The sequence below is a fragment of the Leptonychotes weddellii genome, chromosome 9 (genome assembly GCF_054177405.1).
Source record: "Leptonychotes weddellii isolate Sample4059 chromosome 9, ASM5417740v2, whole genome shotgun sequence".
In the NCBI taxonomy this organism is placed as follows: Eukaryota; Metazoa; Chordata; class Mammalia; order Carnivora; family Phocidae; genus Leptonychotes; species Leptonychotes weddellii.
This window is the reverse complement of record NC_138377.1, coordinates 125,957,176-125,981,779: the sequence shown is the minus strand read 5'-3', so window position 1 is coordinate 125,981,779 and position 24,604 is coordinate 125,957,176. Positions and strand designations below refer to the sequence as shown.

The following is a 24,604-nucleotide window of genomic DNA, read 5'->3' as shown; positions in this document are numbered from 1 at the left end:
CAGTGGGGGGGAGTGAGGCCTGGCTCGCCGTGTGGCCGCGTCTCTGCGCAATCGGGACATTAATACCTGCTCCGAGCAGTGGATGGCACGGTTAGAGGAGAGGGCACGGCCCCAAGTACGTGGCGTCGCGCACCGTGGAGCATCAGTGCCGAATAATGCTTAACTTTTAGCGGTAACGGCCACAGACCCTGACTCTGGAAGCCTGTCATGCCATCTTTAAGTCTCTGGAGAGCAATCCTCGCTCAGGACGAAGGCACAGTACTTATGCTGTAGGGAGCTCAGTTCTGATGCTTGCGTGGTGGTGGCTCTGAGAAGCCGTGGCCGTGGATGCATGGCTGGGCGGGCCTGGGACTCACGGGGTCTCCCTGGGAGGCCGGCATGGCGGGGGAGTCCATGGGCTGGAGGCACGAGGGGCCGCCCCAGGAGGTGAGGCGGAGCGAGGGCTCGGGCGGGGAGCACCGAGTGGGGACCCGAGACCCTTCGGGGTCAGGAGTCAGGCATGGGCGGGGGCTATCACCCCCTGTCAGGGTCTCCTCCCTCGGTCCGTAACTGGGACCCACCTGCCGCTCCACAAGGCCGCCCGACGGTGAAAGGACCTGGGTCCCTGTGAAAGAGCCGCCCCCGCCCCTCCTGGTCCCTCCTGCGTCTGCTGCACCGTCTGGTAATGAGCCGGGGTGACTGCTGGGCAGGAGTGGCCCGAGCCCGGCCATCGCCCTGCCGGCTGTGACGCACGGCGGCGGCCCTGCACGCGGGGCCCGGGTCCCTGGCCTGCACTCAGCGAGACCCCTCCCCCGCCCCCGGCTCCTGGCCAGGGCCTCCCGTGTCCTCCCGGAATCCATCTGTAACGTCCAAGTGCTGAGCTGTACCTGAGGAATTTTTGCTTTTGACTGACTTTGGCGTCGTTGGCGATTTGGTCGGTGAGGCCTCGGTGTCCCCATCGTCACTCTGGTTTTGGTCGTTGTCGGACTCTTCCCTCACGGAGACTTCTGAGCCTGGGGCAGAGAAGAAATAACGTCGCGTGTCTTCAGTAGTCACTCCTTTAGAAATTCAGGCCCATAAGCGACCGAAGCAGAACAAAGTGGGTTTGGGATTTGCCGGCTGAAGGAAGCGGGACAGCGTATTTGCCGTGGGAGTGGTCAGAGGCTTTCCTGCGCCAACGGGGGTCATGAGTCTCCAAGATGGCTCTTTTCTCCCCGGGCTTCTCAGACCCTCACGGGCACCGCTGGGGAACTCGTTAGGATGCGGGTGCTGACTCGGGGGGTCTGGAGCGGGGCTGCACGTCGCTAATGCGTCCCCAGGGGATGCCCGTGTGGCTGGGCACAGACCACACTCTGAGTGACAAGGTGCCGTACCCTGTGACCCCTCGCGTTTGTGTATGTCTCTGTGTGCATGCGTGTGTGTGTGTGAACGTGCATGCACGTGTGGGCGTGCCTGTGTGTGCACCCGTGAGCATGTGCGTGTGCGTGAAGCAACTTAGGGTGACCGTCTGTGCCACGTTGCCCGGAAAGTCCCGCTCTGTGCCTGTGGTCCCACACTTCTGGTCACTATCAAAAGTGTCCTGGTTTTGGCAATAACTTACAGTCTCCCTAACCTTGGGAGACTCATGGTTTACACACTTCGGAGAAAAGTGATGAATTGTGCTAAAAGTGAGATCTTGGTCAAAAACTTTTAACCTATCTGGTCCTCAGTTTCCCCAACTGGAAAGAGAGTGAAATTACACGTGACCGTTTTGAGACCGAGACAGTCCCTCTCTTTAGGAACGAACATCTGCACACACACGCCCACACACGATTGGGTGCATAATCAGACGGGCTCAGGGTCCCCTCGATCACTGGTCAAGAAGCCCGTTAGGAGATCACTTTTCAGGACTGAGTCATGTTGAATTTCGGGATGTGACAGGCCTGGATTCGCTGTGGGTTTAGGGCAGATGGTTCGCCCTGTCCTTTGCCCCTGTCGGCTGGCATTTGGGGCTCTCTGCTAGGCTGTTCCCTTGGTTACAGACTCTCAGTCACTGGGCTTCCCTCCCCTCCCCTTGACGCACAGAGGAGACAGCCTATCTTCAGCGTCTTTCTCCAAGGCCTCTTCCTCAAGGCCTGGGGTTCCAACCAGCCCAGGTGTGTGTGCGCATGTGTGTGTGCACATTCGGGCATCTGCATGCACATGCGTGCTAACCGAGAGTGCGCCCTGGACACCCAGGACGTGTCCTGAGCTGAACTAAGACAGAGCACCAGCCCAGCCATCCAAGGAGATGCCCTTCCAGAATGGTCAGGAGGGCTCTGAGAGTAGGGAGTTGGCAGCCTGTCCCTCCTGGTCTCTGTGTTGCCCCCACCCCCACTGTTCCAGCCGTGCGGAGCCGCAGGCGGTTCCTGAACACACACGCCTTTCCTTGCTTCGGTCTTGCCTGCCCCATCATGCTCTCCTCCTTCTGGTGAAAACATGGGCCCTCCAGAAAGCCTTCTCTGACTCTGCAGACCCCGTCCCCGCCCACCCCTGGGGCCCCTCGAATATCCCTGGAACACAGCATACCAGATGTCCCCATGTGCGTGTGTGGTCCTGTTCCTCGTCTGCACCGTGAAGCCCAGGGTGCAGGACCTAGGTCTGCTGACCTCTCCTCTCCCGGGTCCAGGACCCACCCCGCAGACGGACGGACGGACCGGGGACGCAGGACAAACCGCACCGTCAGGCAGCCTGACCACGGAACCGCTCATCCGATGCCCTGGGGGTCTCTGCCTGCCTCCCTGCAGGCGGGGCTCGCACGCGCGTGGCCACCACCCTCTGTCCGGGACCCCCAAGCCCCTGTTGCCCTCGGGGAGCCTGGTGGGGCCGGGGGCCGAAGGGGTGGCTTGGCCCGCGCGTCCACTCACCCTGCTTGCTGAGAGCCACGGGCTCTTCGGGCTTCTCAGGGGCCATGTCGTCCTCGTCCGGGATCTTGTTGGCGAAGCTGCTGGACACGTAGAGCTTGCTGGTGTCCAGCGTGGCCTTGCTGAAGGGCGACACGGCCGAGCACAGGCTAGTGTAGCCGTTGGAGCTGCAGCTGAGGGCGGCCAGGTCCAGGGCCTTGCCGCCCGTGATGATGGGGATGTTCAGGGACAGCTTCCGCCGGCGGCTGGGGGACGACGTCTTGGTGATGGACAGGGGCGGCGGCGAGGAGAACTTGCGCGTGGCGCGCGGGGACTTGGGAGGGTCACCGTATAGAAGCTTGTTGTTCTGACCACTGGCAAACAAGAGCTCCAGCGACCTGTGGGGTGGACGGCGGACGGCGACCAAGGGTCAGCGTGGGCCTGGCTGCCTTCCCAGGCCCGGGGTCCCCCTGTCTCCGGGGGGGGGCAGCAGGACACAGGGGGCCCGGGCCACCTTGGGATCTACACCCACCCGGCACCGCTCGCCTGAGCACACTCCCTGCAGAGCTGTCTGGGAGACGCTGAAATTGCAGAACAGACCCCAGGCTGTAGTGATCTAGAGGGAACCGAAGGTGCGGACAGACACGCACTTCTAGGTGGGGGACAGCCTCCTCATGTCAGGAGCAATAAACCAGTGGTTCAACTCCCAGCGCCGGTTCAGAAGTCCAGACCGACCCGACACACATTCTTGAGTTGTGTTTACAGGACTTAAACCCCTCTGAGCACCCACACCCAGGATCAATGCAAGCAGGGGCCTTGAGGACGCCAGCCCCCGTCGGCCTCGTGACCTCACTCAGCTCGGACCTGGGCTCTGCCAGCTCAGGACAGCTTTGCCCCAATTTCCGTGAATTCTGCATCGCGTGAGCCCCTCCATCAACATGCATCTGCCCTTAGCCTAAAACTTCCCAAGATTGTTTTTGGAGGGACGCAGCTTTGGGAAACATCCCTGGTGTTTTTGCTACTTGTTGCAAGGAAAACCTTTCCTTTTCCCACTCTGGCTGATGGTGTCCTTTGGCTCGATGCCCCAAGAAGCAAAGCCAGTTAAGTGACACCTCAGGACACTGGCACCTGGGCTGGTCCTCTGAGCAGGTGCATTTGAGGGGACACAGGGCCAGGAGGCGGTGTGATGACATGGCCCATGGCCGGAGGTCTGCTCGTGCAAGTGTCCCATCCTGGGGTCTGGGCAGGGACCCAGGCTTCCCCGTCAGCAGCAGGCTCTCTGTCCACAAGGGCCTGATGTCCCCCACACGCTCTGACCTCGCCCTCACACAGGTCCTGAGGGTGTTTACGGATGGGGAGGCTGAGGCTGAGACAGGAGTGGGGGCAAGCCTGGGGCAGGGAGCGGGACGTGGGATCTCCCAGCAATCCCGGTCAGGCCCCTGCCTCCACACGCCAGGGTCCACCGCTCAGGGCCAGGCTGGAAGTGGGTGATATGTATGCAACAATACATAAAATCGCTCACAAGTGTGAAATGTGTCTGCTCTGTGTTCTGTACGGGACAGACCTCTGGGCCCCCAGGAATGGTCCCCTTAGTTTGCACGTGGGAGCCCAGCCTGGATGGGGGTGGTCTGTCCAGCTTTCTCAGGTTGGGGAGGTTCCAGAAGTTCAGAGCAGAGACAAGACCTGCCCTGCCCCGATGACGCCAGAGCAGGTGGACTGTGAGTGCTGGTGTGGGCAGGCCGAGGGACTGGGGTACAGGGGCAGTCATGTCCTGGGCTCTCATTTGGGACCAGCGTGGCCTCCCGGCGGCCCTGGGGAGCTGGTGGGACACAGCAGCTCTTTTCGAGGCAGCCCTAGAACTGAGGCTCTGGGCCCAAGTCTCGCCCAGGGGGTGGGGGACATTCAGCGGGGCTCTGCGGCTCGGGATGGGCTGGCCTTCCCACTGCTGGGGTCTGGGCACAAAAGGAAGTCACCTGCTGGCCCCTCCCACTTCCTGACGAGTCCCCCAGAGCAGTGAGGTCCCTCGGGGGCTTGGATGCGGTCCCTGAACTTGGCCGACCACAGGGCAGCCCTCGTGACTCGGCCTCGCCGTCCCCGTGCCACATGGGGCTTGCTAACTGCCTTTCCGTGCATCTCCGCGGGGGCTGCAGGCCCATGTGGGGTCACTCCCCGCCCGGCCTCGCTCCGTTCGGCTCTCGCCCGGGGAAGTCCTCGGGGAGACGGGGTAAAGGCTGCTGCCGGGTGCCCAGCTGGAGCACGGATGCTGCGGTCCTGAGGCCGGCTCTCTGGGCCGGCCCCGAGCCTGCGACGCGGGCCGTGCCTGCCCTTCGAGTTCTCACCTGGCAGGGACCCAGGGCTCGCGGTGACCCACCGGGCCCCTCGAGGCTTGGCCAGAGCTGGGGGCGGGCAGGTGAACAGCGGTTGGAGCAGGACAGCAAGAGGACAGGAGGAAAAGGAGAGTGAGGGTCGCCGCCACCCTGCCCGCTGCACCGACTCTCAGACGGCGCCTCGAGGGCACGCGGCCAGCCCAGGGCCCTGGCTCGGGCCCCCAACAGCTGCGGACACTGGGGGCCCGGGGCCGAGTCTCCTGGCCTCCCTGGGCCCCGGCTGGCCTGATGGTGGGGCTGCTCTCTGGCACGGGGGGTGGAAGGGTGGCCTGCCTTCCCCATGCCAGCCCGCGTGTGCCCGATGGGGCGCCCCTCTCTCCATAGCAGGGTGGGGTCCCGGCAGGGAAGGGCTGAGGGTCTCGGCCCCTCTCTGTGTCCTCCCGCCCACCCCCTCCCCTTCTTTCTGAGATGGGAAGGCGGGCAAGCCCTGTGCTTGGGCTTAGAGCCGCGTGCACCCCCGAGACGCCACCCCACCCCAAGAGCCCGCGGGCAGAGGGGCAGACAGCGGGGCTGGGGCCGCTCAGCCCTCCCCGCCCCTGTGCAGAGGGCTGGCTGGTTCCTGGGGCGCCCGCATCCCCCCCCGCCCCCGACTCCGGTCGCAGCCTCGGCAACCGCCTGGACCCCGAGCCCGGCTCCCCTCCCAGCCTGGAAGGCCCCGGGGGCCCGTCGGGAAGAGGAGGTGCCTGCCCACCTGGCGGGGATGGCGCTGATGGGCTTCCTGTAGATGGTGATGAGCTTGTCCAGGACCACGACGGCGGTGGTGAAGACGCGGTAGGAGTGCAGAAACGTGTTGAGGAAGTCAATGCTCAGGAAGCGCAGGTCCGTCAGCCTCTCGAGCAGCCTTCCCACGCTGGCGTAGCGGATCTGCAGCACTTTGCAAGAGTTCATGGTCTTGCTGAAGCGAATGTCCACGTCATCGCAGTACAAGGAGGTGTCGGACCTGCGGAGGGAGGGAGGGCCGCGGGGAGACAGGGGTCTGCACCGATGAGCCCGCGGCCGTCTCCCCAGCTGTCGCAGTCTCCCCGACGCGCCGCAGATGGGCGGACGGACAGATGGACGGGCGGGCGGCTGCCGAAAGACTGGCTGGACTACTCTGGGGACAAGGAGAGTGTGGGAGGGCAACACTGAGCAAGAAGGGGACACCGGGACGCCGGTTCTAGCTCCCGGCAACCGCCCACGTATCCGGCGTAAAACGCCTCGAAACTCTGGACAAAACGTTAACAAACTTAGAAATAATGTGTTCCTGAGATCACAAGGTAAGAGGATCTACCCGCAAACGCTCACGGCACCGCTATTCAAAACTGCCCCAAAGTGGAGGCAACCCCCGGGTCCGCCCACTGCTGAGAGAATAGCCCGGCAGGCTGTGTCCACGCGGGGAGCCTCGCTTGGCTGGGGGAGGGCACCACGTGCGGGGAAGGGCCCCAGGGCCGCGGGTCTCGAGGACACGCCAAGTGAGGGAATCCAGGAGCAAAGTCCGCACGTCGTTCGACTTTGTTTATGTGAAACCTCCCAAACAGCCAAGTCCACCCACACAGAGAAGGGCTGGCCGCCAGGGGGTGAGGCCCTGACTGCTAACATGCCTTTTTGGGGGCTCTTGGGGGATGATGGAAACATTCTGCAATCAGGCAGCAGTGATGTTTGCCCAACATACTGATGTGCTAAAATCCACTGAACCGCACACTTTAAAATGCTGAGTTTTATGTTACACGAATTCCATCTCAGGAAAAACTAAGCAGGGACAAAAAAGCTATAAGGGATGGGTTGGCCTGGTGGTGGGTATTGAGGAGGGCACGTTCTGCATGGAGCACTGGGTGTTGTGCACGAACAATGAATCATGGAACACTTCATCTAGAACTAATGATGTAATGTATGGGGATTAACATAAGAATAAAAAAAAAAAGCTATAAGGGAAATTCCTAGGGGCGAAAAATGAAGAGGAATTTGGAAACCAGCTGATGCTTTATGTGTCTTTGGAGCATCGGCTGCTTATGGATACAGAGCGCCTCGGGTTTCCATAAGGAAAGGCAAGGCCCGGGTTCCGTGGCGGGAAGGGTGTTGGAGTGAGACCCCCACAGAGGGCTGAGGACGTGGGCAGTGGCCTCGAAAAATCTACCCACTGCGGGGGAGATGTGAGTGTCCTGGTTTAGCCCAGACTCCGGGGGAAGGGAGGACGGGGCACGGAGGCTCCTGAGACTATTTGCTCTCTCCGGGGCTTTGGAGTACAGACAGGTACCACTGTGGTCTGGGAGCCCCAGACGGTATGAAGAGTAGTTCCAGGCTGTGGGCCCCCCAGGGCACCGCACCGCCAGGCTCTGCAAGATCTTCATAGATAAGTCCTTCCAGAAAATGAGCTCACAAATCAAAACTATGAGCCATGCGAGGAATCAAGCCCCCATGAGCGACAGTCAGCAGGTGGAACACATCACTGAGTTATGGCCCCAGGAGTCTAATGCTTTCTGACGATCCTACTACCTTCTCTTCTTACCTGTGACTTCTCCCACTAGCAACCCACCCACAGCTGTCCATCCTTCAGCTCAGGATGAAGCCAGCTTGCCACGGCCGTTGGTGAGGAACCTCCAGGCTGGGCGGGGGGCGGGAGGGGGCTCCCTAGCAGCGCTGTCCCTTCACCTTGCCGGCCTCCACAAGGGGGGTCATACCCCCCTTCAGCTCCCCCTTGGCTGCCTATTAAAGTACGAGGGTGGGTCTTCAGCCAGCAGCAGATCGCTGGACCTCAGGTATTTGACTAAAAGTAAGACTTCCAAGGTTGGGCAGGTGTCCTGGACTTTCCGGAGTCCGGCATCCCTGGCCAGAGTGATTTCCGCATGGCGTGGGATCCCAGCAGGAGCAACCCGGCTCTTCTGGGACCTTCGCATTGGATCTGGTGGCGGGACGTCTCCGTCCCCTCGACAGGTGTCAGGTGCAGCCGACCCGGTCACCTGACGGCCAGGCGCACACGGCTGCACCCTCTCAGCCGGGAGCTTGAGGTCAGGGGCCTCTCCCGATGTGGCGGGAGCTGGAAGCCCCGACCGCTGTCCCGCCACGCAGCGCCTCCGGGCGGTGAGACCACGGGGGGGGGTGTTCCGTCCTGTCTTGTGCAGCTGTGGTCTCTCACATCTGGAGGTCGTGAGGGTCTGAGTCATGGTTTCCGAGTGGGCGTGGCCCCTGAGCAGCCTGGGGTCAAACAGTGCCCGCTCCCAGCGGGTCCACGGCAAGTGCACGTAACCCCCCGGGGCCTCATTTTAGGTCTCCTTCCTTGCGCCCCGTTTGCCCTTCATCCTCACTCACGGGCAGCTGTACCTGCCTTCGCAGGCGGTGGCTGCCTGAAATCTCTCGCGTGTCCTGGTGGGACACGATTCGAAGGCTACGGAACGAACAAATACAGGGTAAGCCTGGAAATCTTATCAAAATGAGCTTCCGGGGGTGGGGATCTAAAGACTTAGGAATTCAGCTCACACAGGTCGTCGGCAAGAGCAGGTGTTGCATCCGGGGTCTGGTGAAGGACGCGAGGCTGGGGGTTGGAATACACGGTTCTGAAGGACGCCTATCACCCCGAGTCCCCTACGTCATTAGACGTGGCACTTCCCCTCCCTTTCCTGATCTGTAACTTGGCAAGAGTGAGGTCTCCCTCACAAGGCTTTTGCGAACATTTAATAAAGGGACCCAGGGCGTGTGTGGTGTGGCGCTCTGTTCGTTCGGGTCGTAAACGGGGTCACGGGCTCTCCTGGGGGGTCTCCCGTCCAGCAGCACAGATATTGCCCTTTCAAGGCCTTCTCTGGACACGTCCCTGGGGTTCAAAATGTTCCCGGGAAAAGAGACCACTTTTACCGAGTGCCTCCAATGGGCAGGGCAGCGGGGACTCCTTCCAGGATGAGGAAAGAGCCACAGAGCCCGTGAAGACACCACAGGTTGGAAGGACCTTCCTGGAGAAATAGATGGAATGACGCCTTCCAGGGAAACTCCGCTGCAAGACACAGACGCTTTACAAAACCCTGGCTTCGTGGGTCCACCGTGACTCAGGAAAACACGATTACCTGAGATCACAAAGATTTCCTGGAAGCCGAAGATGAGGTTGTGGAACCAGCGGCCGGGGCGCTCGGAAGCCAGCGGAGGGACGCCCCGAGCACGCCCGAGGAAGTGTCCCGTCTCCGGCAGCAGCAAAGGGGCTAAGCCAGCGAGGGAAAACGTAAGCCCCACGGGGGACGCAGAGAGGGACCGGCGCCGGGAGTCTCCAGAGGAAGGGGAGATGGACACAAGAACGAGAGAGAAGACGCGTCTGCAGGCTGGAGCGCTCCCGGTTGGCGGCACCCAGCCCGCGGCTGAGGGGCTCCTGCACGGCGGTCCGTCCCAGGAGCGTGGACACCTCCCGCGCCCGGGCCCCAGAGTGTCCGGCCCGGGCCCGGCCTCCTCACGGGGACTGCTGGCCCCTCTGCAGCCGTTTGCTTCTAGCACCTTCTCTTTGGGCTCCTGCGTCTGGATGGGTAGAGAAGGCTGGACACACCGCCCGTCCCCCTTCTCCTCTGTTCTGAACTGGCCGCCCCTGTCGGTCACAGGGCCTCTGTCCACTGTGCAAACCCAGCCTGGACTTCAGCCTCCGTCAGTAAAAGGGGAGAGTGCGTTACAGGGGCGCCCATTCCGATGACTCCCTCGCGGGCCGGCCTGAAAGATCGCCGTGGTCCATTAGAAGCATCTGCGGCGGCCCCACGGGAATGACGCCAGCCTTCCTGACTGTGGGCTCAGCCCGGCTTCTCTCTTCACTCTCGTCCACACTTCGGGACGGGAGCTCCAAGCGCGTCCCGCCTCCGGGCGTCGCTGAGCAGCTGGGCTTCCGGGAGGGCGCTCCACCTCGAAGCCCCCGTCCCTGAGGCCACATGCGGGGACCACCATGGCGCCCCGGAGCCTGGGGCAGGAGCGGTGAGGGTCCTCAGCTCTCTGCGTGGCTGTGGATCCTCCTCTCGCCGGTGTCCACCCGCGCCCACGCCCCGGAGCTCCCGGACACGCGTCAGGAGGCAGCAGGGGACGTCATGCCTCTTCATGCCGCAAACCCTGGATCAGACCACTCCTGGGTCCGTCTGATGTGGGGGCTGGGCCAGGAGCTCAGAGACTCGTGGGCACTGATACAGGGAGTGTCCCCTGCCCAATGGCCGTCCAGCCAGGCCCTCGGTGCCCACGCGCTCCCCGTCGGAGTGGCGCCACCCGGTGGAGACCCCGACTCTTCGCCCGTCACGTTACCCTTCTCTGAGCCCTGCCCTCCCTCCGCCCCGTCGTTCACGAGGCAGATCGTGTAAGAACTCTCAACAGCGCAGTGAAAAATGAGGGAGAGCTGCAAGCGGGACGGACGAGGGAGCCAGCTGTGTGTGGGACACGCAGACACACGGAAACTCAGCTTGTACGGTGCTGAACGTGCACGGAAGGGAGGACCCAGTGGGCACCAAATATTCAGGACACGATGTGCTCTAGGCACGGGGGACGCTCAGTGTTCATGCCTGGTGACAGCCCGGCTGGCCCTTCACCCTCTGCCCCGGGCCGGGCACACCCGCGGGGACAGCTCAGCGGAGACACAGGTGTGCGGCCGGCCAGGGGCTTTCCCCTGGCGGACCAGCCGGTCGGGCCTGCACGCCGGGTGGGGAAGCTGCTGGGGCCAGAGACGCCGTGGAACCCAGTGTGACACCCACTCCAGCCCGGCCCCAGCTGCTCACGCGCGTTTAGCTCTGATGCACTGGGCTCTGACGGGCTCCTTCCTGTCCCAGGACCTTCCTCTGGCAGTGAACACGGCGGCCGGTCGCCTCCCCCACGACACTCCGCTCTGCCGGTCCTGCCGCCCTACGGGGCTAATCATCATCCCCAACGCACACGCGCTATCCTGCCTCTGCACCTTCGTTCATGCCCTTCCCTCCTCCCAGAGCGCCCTTCCCCTCCATCATCTTCACGGCCGGCTCTGGTGTCCCCTCTGGGGGGCGTCCTCCCCAGCGTGCCAGGGGCCGCCGCCCCACGGCTCTCACAGACCGAGGACGCCGCACGTGGCCACGCCTGCCCGAGCCTGGGGGCGAGTGTCCTCGGCGCGGTCATTCTGGCTTGGACGCTCCCTCCTCTCTGTCACCGTCATAGCTTAAAACTAGCTATTTTTCCTTCACAGGTGACGCCTGGCTCACTTTTGCCGCCTGAATGATGCGTCCTCGGCAAAAAACGAGCGCGCGCCTGCCACACATTTAATTCCACGTGTGACTGTAATTTTCTCGTTAAAGCAAATCCGCCCTGTGCCTCGCCGCATCCAAGACAGACGGGGCGCCCGCAGCTGCGGCCGGGCCGCCGAGAGAATTCAGCCAGGTTCGCGCTCCCACCGCCCGGGCTCAGGCCAGCACAGTCCGCTCGGGAACAGGCCTCAGGATGTGCCTCGGAGCGCAAGGATGCGCCTCGCCAGGCTGGACTTCGCTCAGCGAGCTTCCCCGTGGGTCGTGTAGGCATCGCCCATAACTGCAGAAACGACGCTAGCTCTTTGTACGTGAAACCAAAAACACAGACGCAAGCTCCTCCTGCCCCCAAACAAGAACACAAATGCAGGAGGTTGGTAGGGAGGTGTCGTCCCCTCCCCCCTACCCGTGAGAAGCCCGAGCTCAGAAGCACCAAGTGACTTGTCCGCCATCACACAGAGCAGGAGCCGGGGACCTGCACGTTCCGGCCTTCCTTCCGATCCCGCCAGCGCTCACGGAGCGGAACCATACCCCACTAGTGTGCACGACCCTGCCTCGGCTTCACCAGCCCTGTCCTCACCAAGGCTCCGGGGGCAGCGCCTTCACGCACCGTGCTGAAGAATGCACCCGCCCTGCCCTGAGCGCACCCTTGAGCCTCAGAGACAGTGGGGCACCCAGATGTCCGCGACTGCACGGCCTGGGTGAGATTTGGGTCCCGGCATCAGCAGGCTCCGAGGTCAGAGGTTTGGACAGAGACCCCTGGGCCGCCTGGACGGGGCAGGAAGGAGGGCGAGGCAAGGGGCAGGACAGCGCATCGCTGGGGGGGAGGGCAGCAGGCCTGGTGCAACCTGGGAGCTCCGACCGCGTGCTCAGTGGATGCCCCCCCGTCTGCCCCCGTGATCGCTCAGACAAACGCCGTGACCCTGGAGCCTGTGTTTCCGAAATGTTCTCATTTTGTAATTAGGAAAAAAAAATAGTCATTAAAATAAATGCATCAAGCTTCACTCCTGTTACCATTTAAACAGCCGACCACAAAAATCCACGTTTTAAAAACAACAAAAATGAAGCCGGAGCCCCCATTCGAATACATGTTAACTTAAAACAAACAAGCACACAGATGCCCCCAAGCCCCAAAGATGGAGCCCGGCGTGTCTGGAAGACCCGCAGCCGGCGGTCCAATGCCCCACTGTGGCCGTGACCACGGCCGTCCCCGGGTCGCGAGCCCGCTGGGCCGTGGCTGCGGCCGTCCCTGGGTCGCGAGCCCGCCGGGCTGTAGGACACTACTTACTTGATCATCTGCGGCACGGTGACCTTGGAGTTCTCCTCGAACGCGTTCATCATCAGCCCGTTGCACCGGATGTTATCCACACACTGGAAGCAGGGGGGGGGCCCCAGGGTCAGAGCCACGGCCGCCACCCGGGCCCCACAGCAGCTGTGCCCAGGGAGCAGCTCGCGGGCCCAGCCTGACGCGGGGTCCTCACGCCGGAGCGTCGTCCTGGCAAGGGCAGGTCGGCTGCAGCCTCCCTTCACTCCCACCGGGGGCCACCTCCGACTCCAGCGACCTTTTGGGGACTCGCCTGACCTCCCTGGGCCTTCCTGTCCCTAACTTCGAAGCGCGGATGATGCCTATCTAGCTGGGTTGTCGGCAAACGGGGGCACCCGACCCGGCCGCTCTGTCGCTGACCTCTGGGGCCTGGCGGGAAGGGCCAGGTCAGGTCCACTGCAGCCGGCACCAGCCTCCACGACCCTGCACACACGTGCACGCGGTCCTGCACCCTGGTCCTCTCTCAGCCACGGCCACGCTCTGGGGCCGCAGACGGTTTCCACGTTCGAAACCCCGTCTGGGAGAGGCCAGGCTGCTGGGACTAGGGGCACAGAGGCCCACGTCTCCCTCAGCCTCGGAAAAACTCAAAATCCACGTTCTGCTTCGAATAAGAACTGCCCCCAAACAAACAGTACATCTCTGGGGGGTCCTTCCCCTCTCCTCGCCCCTGCCGCCCAGCCTTCCCCTCCTAGCCGCGGGCACATCTCACAATGTCTTGGTTTCAAGGGTGCGTGTTTCGGGGGGCGCTGGCAGAGGGGCCAGCCCAGCGGGGGCGGCCCACCCGGTCTGCTGGGGACCAGTGTCCCATCAAGGCTGGACCCCCCTCCCCCCATTCTTTGGGACGGGGTCAGTCAGAGGGCGGTTCCTGTTCCTTGCACTTCCCAGCCCAGCGTCTCCAACCCGCGGCTCTGAGGCTCCCTTCGGCTCTGGTTCTATCCGCAGCAGTGGAAAGCCGGGTGCCTGGTCGAGGACAAGGTTCCCCGGAGGCATCGGGATCCCAGGGGAGGGCTGGGGACCCCCCACTGCCATCGGCACGGTTTCCTAGTTTCCGGTTTTCTCTGGGGTGCGCTGGGAGCTTTGAGAACAGGTGCTAGCATGCAGGAAGAGCGGATACTCGCTACGCGCCCCCCGGACCTGTGTCGTCCTTCTGGCATTTCCAGATGGGCAGGCAGGCCAGAGGGCCGGGGGAGCGGGCGGTCTGGGCAGCCCAGAAGTGGGGCATAAAAACCAGGGCTGGGGGGCCCACCATTAGATAGAGCGGAGCCTCTGCCCCAGGCCTCCCGCCCCCAACAGGGGCATCCCAGCTTCGCTGTCCCCTTGCTCCCACCGTCCGCTGCTCCCCAGCATGCTCGCCCAGTCTGCAGAGAGCAGCCCACAGACACATGGCCTGGACGAGCTCCCCGCTTTGGGGACAGGCCTGCGCTAACCCTGGGAGAGGCCTGTCCCGCAGCCCGGGGCCACTGACAGCCTCTTCCAGACTCAGCCTCTGCCCTGGTCCCGCGGGAGCCCACCGCCCCCTGGGTCTGCTCACCGGTCCCTGGGAAGTCTCTGCTTCCCGTGCGTGCTGCTCCCAGTGGGGTGCGCTGCCCTAACGCGTGTGCAAAGGCAGAGGCCAAGCCTTCTCTCTGCATAGCTGACGCTAGGCCTTGCAGGGCCCTTCCTGTCTCTCCAAACGCTGTGATGCCCAGCATCCTAGGGAGGTGGTGCTCAGACTTTTCTGTGTGTGCCAATGGCCTGGGGCGTATGTGCTAAATGGCAGATTCCCAGGCTTCGTGCCCGAAATTTGCATCTAGGAAGTCTGTAGGCAACCCCAGGGGAGCTCCAGAATCTGGAGTTTTAAAAATCACTGTAGGGCATGATCCAGGTGCAAGGGGTTCCCCGCCCAGACTGCCAATGGGAGGGGACGGCCGGCCTCAGCCTTGGCCGGGGCTGGACCTGGAGGACACTTGCGTCTTTTCCATCAGAACCCTGCCCCCAGGGCCCCAAGAGCTCAGGCATGACGGAACCGCATGCTTCCAGGAACAGGTGATCCTGCTCACCTGGCTGATGTCACTGGTCCACGCCGCCTTCTCCTGTCTGGACGAGGCCACGAGGATGACCGTGAAAGGCGGGGAATCCTTGGGCTCCACCCCGATCTTAAAATCCAAGTGGTCTATGTCTTGGTTGGATCCTTTGGCTTCCAGTTGCAAAACATGGAGTTAGCAGAATGAGCGGGGCCCTTTGTGAGCTGGGAAACATCGTAACGATGCCCTCCCTGTGTCACCTGCGGGCGAAGGCCCTGCAGCGGCCCCTCGCTCCCTGCAGAACATCTCCTCCCCCCGTCGGTGAAGAACCCCCACTCCAGAGATGTGCAAAGGCGTGGACTGAGGAGTCGTTCACGAGCACGCGGGGCCATCCCAGCAGCAGAGCCGGGGAGCCCGGGTTGGGGGGTCGGCCTCTGCCCTCATTTTGCCAACAGGCAGCTGAGGTCCAGAGTGAGGACATCCCAGAGACATGGCAGCCGCCGTGAAGCCAGGACTAGAACCGGCCTCACCGCCAGACTCGCCCGCTACCCCCAGGTGAAACGGGGCCAGAAGGGGAAATTCAGATCGTCACTGTTTATGGGCCGGACTGGACATTCAGCTCTGTGTTGAGCCTCCCAAAGCCAAAGTACATTCTAGGTATTTTTGTTACTATTCCTAACCTGAGAACTTCCTTGCACTCTCGGGAGACTGAGAGCACAGTTTATGGGTGCCTTCCAGGGTGCCCGCATTAACTGGGGGTACAGCGAGTGGGGTGGAATGGTGTGGGGCCCTGTTCTGCCGTCACTGGCTATGTGACCCTGGGGGGCCCTGCCCCCCCCGCCCAGGCTGCAGACCATGTCCTGTACAGAGTGGATGTGACGTGTCTGGGGCCCCACCCTTCCAGTTCTGACACTCAGTTTTCAGGTTCTGTGCTGGGCACGGGAGCCCCTGTTCCGGTGGCGGCTCAGGGTTGGGACGGTGCTGGTTGCTCTGGGAAGCGGGGTGCCTGTGAGCGAGCGCGCCGAGTGGGGAGCATGACCCTTCTGCTCGAGTCTGGGCTTTCCCGTGGCCCAGCTGCGGCCAAGATTAGAGCAGGTCAAGCGCTCCGGGTGGACCGCGTTACACGTTTGTCCTGCCCTTGGGGGCAGCATGGCTCGGCTCCCAGGGCAGGGGCAGGAAAGGCTGACCGGGGATGTGTGTGTGAGAGTGGACGGGGCCCCGGACCCCCTGCAGGCCCCCCGATCTGAGGTGGTTCAGACACAGCCCCGCCCTGAGGCACCCCAGTCTGGGGAAGGGCAAAGATGCAGAGTCCCGTTGGGGTCCCCCCAAGGGGAGGGTGGGGGGCAGAGCAGAAGGGACGTGAGGACCAACGTCAGCCCAATCAAGAGACAGTAGTGACCCATCCCCCAGTGACGCCCGGGGAAGAAACTCCCACAGAAGCCCCCACACCAGCTCGCCCGCCCCCCACCTCCCCACCGAGTCCCCCTCCCTGCTGGGGCTGCCGCCCCACTGGAGGACAGAGCCGTGCCTCCCCGGCCCCTTCTGCATGACCCAGGGGAGCCACTGTGCGTGGGACCCACGGACACGTGAATGACGGGCGCTCACGGGGGTGCTGGGACCCCAAACTGAACAGGCCCGAGGAGCGTGGAGGCTCCCACCTGCTGGCCGGCCTCACTGGGTCCAGGACCGGGACCGCCACACCTCAGCGCCCTCCCTCCCCCCCAGCAAGACTGGGCCGGGGCGAGGGGGTGTCATGAGCGGCTCGCACACCTACCGTCTTCCTCCGTGTTCTCTGGGTCCTCCAGCAGGGTGCAGTCGATGAGGGAGATGACCCCATTCTGAAAGACAGCAGGGACCACCTCCAGTCAGCGGGGACACGCAGGGCAGAGCCCCGCATATCGGGGCGGGACACGGCCCTACAGCTGTGCATGCACATACGCACACGTGTGCATGTCGTGTTCCCCGTGGGCTTTGTGGTTTTCGTGTCGAAGGACATTATCCTCACGTAAGAAACCCCAGGCGGTGGATCAGGTGGGACCGTCTCACACGGCTCCCCCAAATGAGGGTCAAGGGACACCTACGGCAGGGGGTGCAGTCTGCACAGGCTGGACCCCCCGAGCCTGGGCTGCACCTTCGCGTTACCAGTTGGGACACAGGGCAGTTGACCGGATGCGTCACAGGTCCCATTCTGATTTTACAGGTAAGGAGAGGAGATCCGGGGGAGGGGTCTGGCCCGAGGTCATCTGGCCGCTAGCGCTGGGGTCGGGGAGGGCCTCGAGGCCTGACCTCGCCCAGGTCACTTGCTGGCTGCCTGTTTTGAGGGACACCTGGGAAAGCGCCTCCCATCCTCGAGTGTGGGAGCCTCTCCTGGGTGTGAGACACCCCGGTTCCGTGAGGAACAGGGGCCACGACTGTGGGGGTGGAAGATGTCGATCTCCACCCCCTCAAAAGGTGAGGTCGGCTTTCCTCCCCCTCGAGTGCAGGCTGGGCTGGTGGCCTGCTTCTCGGATGGCGTGCACCTCCTGCTTGCTCTCTGGGTGTCCCTCGGACCACGTGTTCAGCTGACTGCCACGTGGGGAGGCCACCCCGGGAAGGCTGATGCAGCCCCTGGGCCTGGATGCAACCCTGTGAGACCCTCACCCCCTGCCACCCAGCCGAGGGGCTCCAGGCCGCCCGGCTCGGCATCTGAGAGACCATGACTGCCGTGAGCCACTCCGTCTGGGGGTAACTTGTCACCCGGCGCGGACACGTAATGTGAGAACTGATGGCAACAGAGACCCGGCCACAGTGTTTGCAGGGCAGGCTGCCCCTGGGACGCAGAGGCGGCCCCAAATCCTGGGTTCTCGCTTTGCTCTTCGGCGGCCTCGGCAAGCCCCCCGGCTTGACCGTCTGCAAAGCCCGTTGCTCTGACAGTCTCTTTCTCCCGAAGATCCTGCCGAAGTTTTAGATCCTGGGACGTGTCCCAGGGCGTCGGGAAGCAGCCTGACTTCAGCCTGTGGTTTCGGAGCACAGATCCCGGAGCCAGACGGCCGGCCTGGGTTCAAAGCCCCGCTCTGCCATGGGCGGGCTTCTAGACGTCTCTTACAGACGGGGAAGGAACAGCATCTGCTTCAGCGGGTTGTCTCGGAGGCGGATGCACGTGAGGTGGGCGGGTAATCACGCGCGCGCTCGCGGCCACGATCGTTGTAGTTCATCGCGGCAGCAAGAGGGACGACGATCTGTACCCGCCGAGCTCACACCGCGTCCCAGGCGCTGGACTCATGATTTGCACCCACTCCCTTAATCCTCACAGCACCCCCTGAAGCGGGTGTCTTCACTCCCGTGTGCAGATGGGTAAACCGAGGCTTGGCGGGCACCTCTAGTTGGGGGCCCTGCGGGCGTTGGAACAGCACTCCCCTGTTCTTTATGCTGAGGGGCTTTAGAAGCTCAAACACCCCCGCCCCGGCCGAAACAAGAGAAAACTCACAAACAGAAAAACACGTGTTTTCAGACTCGGTCTCCGCGCGACCTGTCCCGCTGGCTGCCGCCTCCTGGGGGACATCCTCCCACCGGCGCAGAGCCTCGCGGCAGAAACAAGGAAAGCGCTCCCTGCTCTCGTAGCAGCTCTCGGGAGCTTACGGGCCAGGCATCCAGGGTCTGGAAGGACGGTTTGCCTGACGCTCCGGCACCTTCCGGCCCTTTCTCGGCCGCGGCGTGTTCAGACGCCAGGTCCACCGAAGCAAGCTTCCAGGGGAGCCCTGCTCAGAGGCCCACGTGCTTCGCCTCAACCGGGCACAGCCGCCCGCCACCTGTGCCCCCGCAGAGCCCCTGCTGGGGATTGTTACCCCTAGTCTGCAGACGAGGAACGGAGGCAGAGACGGGGGCCAGAGCCTGAACTCAGAGCCGCGAGATATGCGAGCTGGGGAGTAGGAGATCCTGCCCAGGGTGCACCTTTCCCCGTGCCGTTTGAGCAGCCAGGAGGACAGGAAGGCGGTGCTCCGGGGGAGAAAGAAGCCGACGGCACGAGCCAAGGCCTGCGGTCTGGGAAGGAGCGGGAGGGGCTTGAGGTGCCGATTCCCCTCACTTTTTCCCTTTTTGACCATCTCATCGTGGGGGGGAAGCTGGAGTGCACTGCCCCCCACCACAAACGATGCAGTCGAGCTTCCCGCATTTGGGGAAATCGCAGGGCTGCCCTCATCCGGAGGCCACGGAGAAGCCTCGCCCTCGGAAACCAGCTTCGCGACCACGGCATCTCCCCTGACGGGTTTCAGTGTTCCCCTTTCCTTGTGGGATGGGCCAGTTAGCTGAGTGTGTGGGGTCTCGGGTGGGGCCGCGAGGTGCCGAGGGCTGGCCCTGTGTGTGAGCGCCTCCTGAGCGGCTCTCACCCGGCCCCTCCCACACCGCGGCGCGCACACACACACGTGCGGGTGCACCCTCAGGGCTTCGTCTGGACCCCCTGGCTCTTCTGCCCTGGCACCAGCAGCTGGGCTCTCTTGGGGTCCCGACACCACTCACCCTCCCATTTCCCACGATCTCTCCGGAAAACCCGACCACGGCCGGCTCCCTCCAGCCCGCCCGTTGTACCAGCGCACGCGTGTGCACTCCGCGTCTCTGCCCACGGGTCCTGGGCAGGGCGGTGCCCACCACGAGCCCCCCCAAGCCCAGCCCCAGCGGCCCCTACCTTGGTCAGGTGGAGCTTCCCGCCAGAGCCCCTGGTGCAGATAATCAGATGCTTGGAGAACAGGAAACACTGCCGCTCGCCCTCCTTCTTCAGGGACAGAGACCCCAGGCGGCCCCTGGTGATCTTGCCCTTCTCAGACAGGGGCACCTGGATGAGGGAGCCTGTGGGTGGGGGGTAGACCCTGAGCCCAGTCCCAGAGCTGCGTTCACCTCTGGCCAGCTCGGCAGCTGCGGCGGTCCCAACGCCGGGACCAGGGAGTCCTGGTTCCTGGCAGCAGGTGCACACGCCGGACGATGCTCCCTCGGCCCCGTCAGCCCGATGGCAGAGGCATGCTGAGCAGGGCTCCCGGCAGGGCCCCCAACCCCCGGCCAGGGCCTTGCCAGGCGGAGGAACCCTCCAGGGCAGGGCCTGTGTGGCGGGCACGCAGGGCTGGGCTGGGTGTGGGGGGCAGCACACGTGGGGAGCTGGCCTGGACGGATCAGCACCGCGCACAGCCCCGCGGCCCGCACCGGGCAGACATCACCAATCAGGTGCGGCCCGTGGGCTGCAGAGTCAGACTGAGCCCCATCCCGGACACCGGGTGCTGGGAGCAGGTGCTGGGGACGAAGCCCCCTGCGCCCCTGCGCTGGCCCCCGCCCCTGGCACACACAGCACGCAGTCCTTCCCACCTACTCAAGGCCTTCCCGGTCAGGCATGGGCACGCCCCCTCCTGCGCCGCCTCCCTCCTTGGCCGCCTGGCTCCAGCTCATCACCGTGCTCCTGAGTGCCACTCCCAGCCCGGAAAGCCCTTCCTTTCCAGCCCGAGAACTCCTACTTGTCCTCCCCACCCCCGCCCGCTCTGCCCCCTTCCCGTGTCCATCCCTGTCTGGACCCCTGCCCTGCGTCTGTCTCCTCACAGCCCCCTGACCCCGCAGGTCTAGTCTCGGGGTGTCCCTGGAGCCCAGCGTTGGCCCGGCATGAACGAGGCAGGTGTCCGCGCTCGATGCATGACTAACGAGTGAGAAAGGGCTTTCTGGACGCCCCTGCCCGGTTCCAGGTCCAGTACGGCCCCATGGGAGGGGAGGAAACACTCTGCTTGGGGAACAGAGCAGATTCCAGGTCTGTGGGGACGCTGCCCATGCCAGGGGCGGCCATTCTTTGGGCATTTCCAGCGCGGGCCCGGTGCGGCTCAGGCAAGCAGACCGAGGCTGGGGAAGGGTACGGGGGCCACGCAGGGGCTCAGAGCAAAACTCCAAGTTGAGGACGTGTGCAGAGCCAGCTGCCCAGGCTGGACGAGGGGCTGGCAAGCCTTTCTTCTGGTCAGAGTCCCAGGGCCGGATAGAAGGACCTCGGGGCTTGCAAGCAGAAGCCTCTGCCCACAGAACGTGGGCTCTGGGCGGGGCACCCCTCAGGTGCAATGAAGCTCCAGCCGCCCCGCGTGGGCAGCCAGCCCCCTCCCTGGCCCTCACTGGGGCTGTGCCTCCCAGATGCGGCTCCCCAAGAGGCCAAGGATGACGAGCAGAGGACAGAGGGACTGAGCCACACTGCCTGTGCCAGAAAGGCTTGTGATCCAGGGCCGGTCTGTATCTGTTGTCGTCCTCGGCTTCCCACTCTCTCCCCAAAAACACGTGTCAGCGTTTACTAGGATGCACGACAGACACACCAGACCATCTGGGAAGAAGCGCGTCTACCTCTGGAGGGAAGGAAGCCGTGGAGACCCACAGGACCCGTACGTGGATGTGATGCCCACAGCCCTCCAGTGGCCTCGGGACACTCTGCAGGCATGCCACTTGGAGGGGACCAGGGGGTGGGGGGGCCTACCTTGTCTCACGAAAGTCTGGCTTGTGTCCAGCAGGATCTCGCAGCCTTCAATAATCATGCGCTCAATGGCGAGGTTTTTCCGGATGTTCTCCGTCTCGCTCACTTCGTCATGCATTATCCTGCAGGGACGGGAAATAAGTCAGGGGCAGGAGGAGGGGACGCCAGGCCTCTAGCCAGACCCAGCGGGAAAGCCTGGCCCTGAGGACTCTCAGGGCCTGCAGTCATGAAGGGGGAGAGGACACGCATTTATTGAGTGCCCGCTGTGTGCTGGACACTCTACAGGCAGGCATGGTCTCCTTTTCTTCTTCGGGAAACCCAAGGAGGCAGGCGTTCTTGTTTCAGGAAAAAGGAAATGGAGGTTAACAGTGAGAAGCAGGTCTGTCTGATCTGAGAGTCTGAGCCATGTGCAACCGAATGGCAGAATGGGGAGAACGATGGGAGCTCAGCAAACATCCTTTGTTCATTACTCTGCCCCTTATCCCACTACTGGCCTTATTTCTATCCACAGAACAAACCAAGTTCATCCCTGCCTCAGGGCCTTTGCACTTGCTGTTTCTGCCCCTTGAACGCTCTTTATACGGTTGTTTCCTTAACACTGTTTGGGTTCTGGAATGGCTGAGTTTTGGAGCGCTGGCAAGCCAGCTGGCTCAGGGAGAGACTGATTGCAGTTTACATCCACAGGCTCCCACACACCCGGGAGGGAAGCCGGACACAGCATGTCCCTCATCTGAGCCCACGGACAACTCTGTCCTGTTCTGACTGCCGCAACGCCCCTCCTCTCCAGCAGGTGGCACCATCTACCTGCTTTTAAACAAGCGTGTGGCGGAGGGGTGGGGGGAGGTGTTGGAGAAGAGGCGCGTGGATTTCCAGGGGTCGGGAAGGTGATAAGTAATTTTGCGAGGAGTCTGTTAGAAGTGCCCCGCCTGCTCCAGGAGGGGCTGATTCCGCGAGTTAAGGGCTGGCAGTTCCCACAGGGACGTCACCCAGTTCAACCCCGGGACAACGGGAGGGGACACTGGTCAGGCTGGGTGTGCGCTGGGGGAGTCAGCACGTCGAGCAAGTACTGGAGGCGCCTGGCCTAGTCCCCCCACCTGGAGGCTTTCACGGGGGTGGGGGAGATAACGGGTTTCATGCCCTGGCCTGACGTCTGGCGCTCGGCAGGTGCTTTGGTGAAGAGCGGCGATCAGCGGTCGGAACTCGGAAAGCATTGTTATCTGTGGTTTCTTCTGGCTGTGGGACCCGGGCTTCGGCATGGGGCCTCGGCACCCCAGCGATGCTGTCCGCAGAGCCCAGCCCCAGCCCGCCTCCGGGAGGGACGTGGGACCCGGAAAGCAGCCACGGCTTGGGAAGCAGCCACAGGGGATGGGAACCACCTCTTCTCCAGAGGGTGAGGAGTCTCCCCAGCAGGGCTGTCGTTCGTGAAAATAAGGGGGTGGTTCCAAAGCAGCGAACCTGGTTTTGCCGTGAGACACGCGTGGACTGTCGCTGCTCAGACCGCGCCAGCCCTGGGCTGGGGTCTGCATCGGGGTCCCCAGGCTGCACGCGCAGCGGGGGCTCATGCACACGGGGGGCTGGAAGTGCTGCCCGGTTCTCAGGGAGCCCGGCAGGTGGGGGTCAGGAGGACGGAGGGGCAGGCCCAGAGGCGGGTGGGAGCCAGTCCCAGGGAGGTGGGTGTTTGTGAGCACAGCCAGGGGGCCTAGAAACTCTCCTGGGGCCCCGGCAGGGCGAGGGGGAAGGGCCGATGTTGCGGAGACGGGAAAGCCCCCTTCCGTGCACTAGGGCGGCGCTCTGGGGCAGGTGCAGGTGATGGGGCGGGATGCGCGGAACCCTCGGGGATAGGAATTGGGGTCTCAGGCCAAGCACCTTGGCCCACGTCTGCCCCCTGCACCCCTGTGTGCACGGGGACAGGGCGCCCCACGGTGACGAGAGCCTCACTGCCTTACAAGTGCCTCAGGCCTTCTCCCTGGGGAAGAGAGTGCAGGATGTGGCTCCCTGGGACTCGAAAGGACAGAGGTTTTGTGAGTCTGCAATCACACCCTGCTAACACCCTTGCCCGCCCTGGCCCAGCGGTCCTCCCTCTGCCCAGGGGGAGCCGTGGCCTGACTGGCTGCCCCGGGTCGGCCTGAGGAAGCCTCTTAGGGCCCCGGCAGGGCTGCTGTGGGGCTCCACAGGCTGCGGGCCGATCCTTCGCAGCTTCCGGCAGCCCGTCTCTGGGCCCAGGGCCCCTCCTCATGTCCGGCCCCCATACCGTGGAGCCCCCCGGGGTGGTCTCACCAGTCTCGTGACGACCCCTGACCTCCAGACACCAATGCCCTGCTTCCCTCCCACCATCTCTGCCACAGCTGTCCAGCTCCGGTCCACGAAACAGGAAGGACTCCCCTCCAAACCGCCCCTCCTGCACTTTCCTCCACCCTCCTGGCTGCTCAGCCCAGGACCCTGCAACACCTGCTTCCCCCCCTCAGTCTGTTCCTCCAGCTAACCTGCCAGAGACTCCTGCTGGTTCCACCTTCAAAATGCCCCTGGAATCTGAGCCTCCTCCCCACCCCCATGGCCACCGTCTGCCACTGGCCACTGTCATGTCGGGGTGTCACCAGGGGTGTGGGGGGCACCTGGGTGCCCGGGGGTTTGGCCTGAGACCCGATCCTTCTCCCCCAGGGTCCTGGGAACACAGCTTGCTCTTCCACCTGGGCCCCTCAGCTGCTGCGCTCGCAGAGAGAAGGCTCCCCTGGGCTCTCCTGGGCTTTGGAGACTGGGAAGGGGCAGTTGGGGGCCCTGACTGCAGGCCCCCAGCTTGTGTCCCCACTGACACCGCGGGCTGCAGACCAGAGTCTTGGGCATGTGGAGCCACGGGGCTGACAGAGCCCCACTGGAGGACAGAGGAAACGGGCCCCTGTGAGTGTCCTTCTCCAAACCCTCCGTGCCAGGGACACACCACCCGTGCCATCCTGCCCAGTGCCCACCTGGGCTAGAGTCATAAACGTCTGCTTGCGGAGTCTCTGCTTCCCACTGCTGTAGGCTGAGCCCCTGCCTCCGAATCCTAACCTGAACACCAGCTTTTGCCGCCTGGGGCTGGAACTCCTGGAGGGGCATTCTCAGCCCCGACCTGGGGCCTGGCCACCGGCGTGGGGCGCCCAGAGGTCAGGCTCACCTGGACAGTTCCTCCAGTTTGGATTTGGCGTAGTCCAGGCTGTTGCGCTCCACGTGCTCATGAGGGGTGTGCGCCAGGAGCTCATGCAGCGTCAGGATGTACCTGGGAATCTGGTGGTGGGGGGGGAGGGCAGGGGGACAGGGAGGGAGACAAACAGAGGGACCGAGGAGGGATGGAGACAGACGGAGGAACAGAGACAGTGGGACAGGAGGACAGGGTGGGACAGAAGAGGGATGGAGACAGTGGGACGGGGG

General features: G+C 63.5%; 2 protein-coding genes across 3 annotated transcripts in view; both read right to left on the bottom strand.

Moving 5' to 3' along the window:
* RASGRF1 (Ras protein specific guanine nucleotide releasing factor 1) overlaps positions 1 to 24,434 on the bottom strand; it is a 47,556-nt gene extending 23,122 nt beyond the window's left edge. The window contains exons 1-10 of one of the 2 annotated variants that reach the window (XM_081831807.1): positions 24,351 to 24,434; positions 21,203 to 21,321; positions 19,403 to 19,563; positions 16,517 to 16,580; positions 14,779 to 14,915; positions 12,704 to 12,786; positions 5,919 to 6,167; positions 5,180 to 5,236; positions 2,865 to 3,238; positions 867 to 992 (exon numbers count right to left, since the gene is read on the bottom strand). In XM_081831807.1, coding sequence (XP_081687933.1) covers positions 867 to 992; positions 2,865 to 3,238; positions 5,180 to 5,236; positions 5,919 to 6,167; positions 12,704 to 12,786; positions 14,779 to 14,915; positions 16,517 to 16,580; positions 19,403 to 19,563; positions 21,203 to 21,317 — 1,366 coding nt within the window. In that variant the 5' untranslated portion in view covers positions 21,318 to 21,321; positions 24,351 to 24,434. The remainder of the gene's footprint in view (positions 1 to 866; positions 993 to 2,864; positions 3,239 to 5,179; positions 5,237 to 5,918; positions 6,168 to 12,703; positions 12,787 to 14,778; positions 14,916 to 16,516; positions 16,581 to 19,402; positions 19,564 to 21,202; positions 21,322 to 24,350) is intronic. The other variant, XM_081831808.1, reaches the window with a different exon arrangement.
* Positions 24,347 to 24,604, bottom strand: part of LOC145723628 (ras-specific guanine nucleotide-releasing factor 1-like) — a 38,782-nt gene continuing 38,524 nt past the window's right edge. The window contains exon 5 of the mRNA XM_081831897.1: positions 24,347 to 24,460. Within this exon, the coding sequence (XP_081688023.1) occupies positions 24,347 to 24,460 (114 nt within the window). The remainder of the gene's footprint in view (positions 24,461 to 24,604) is intronic.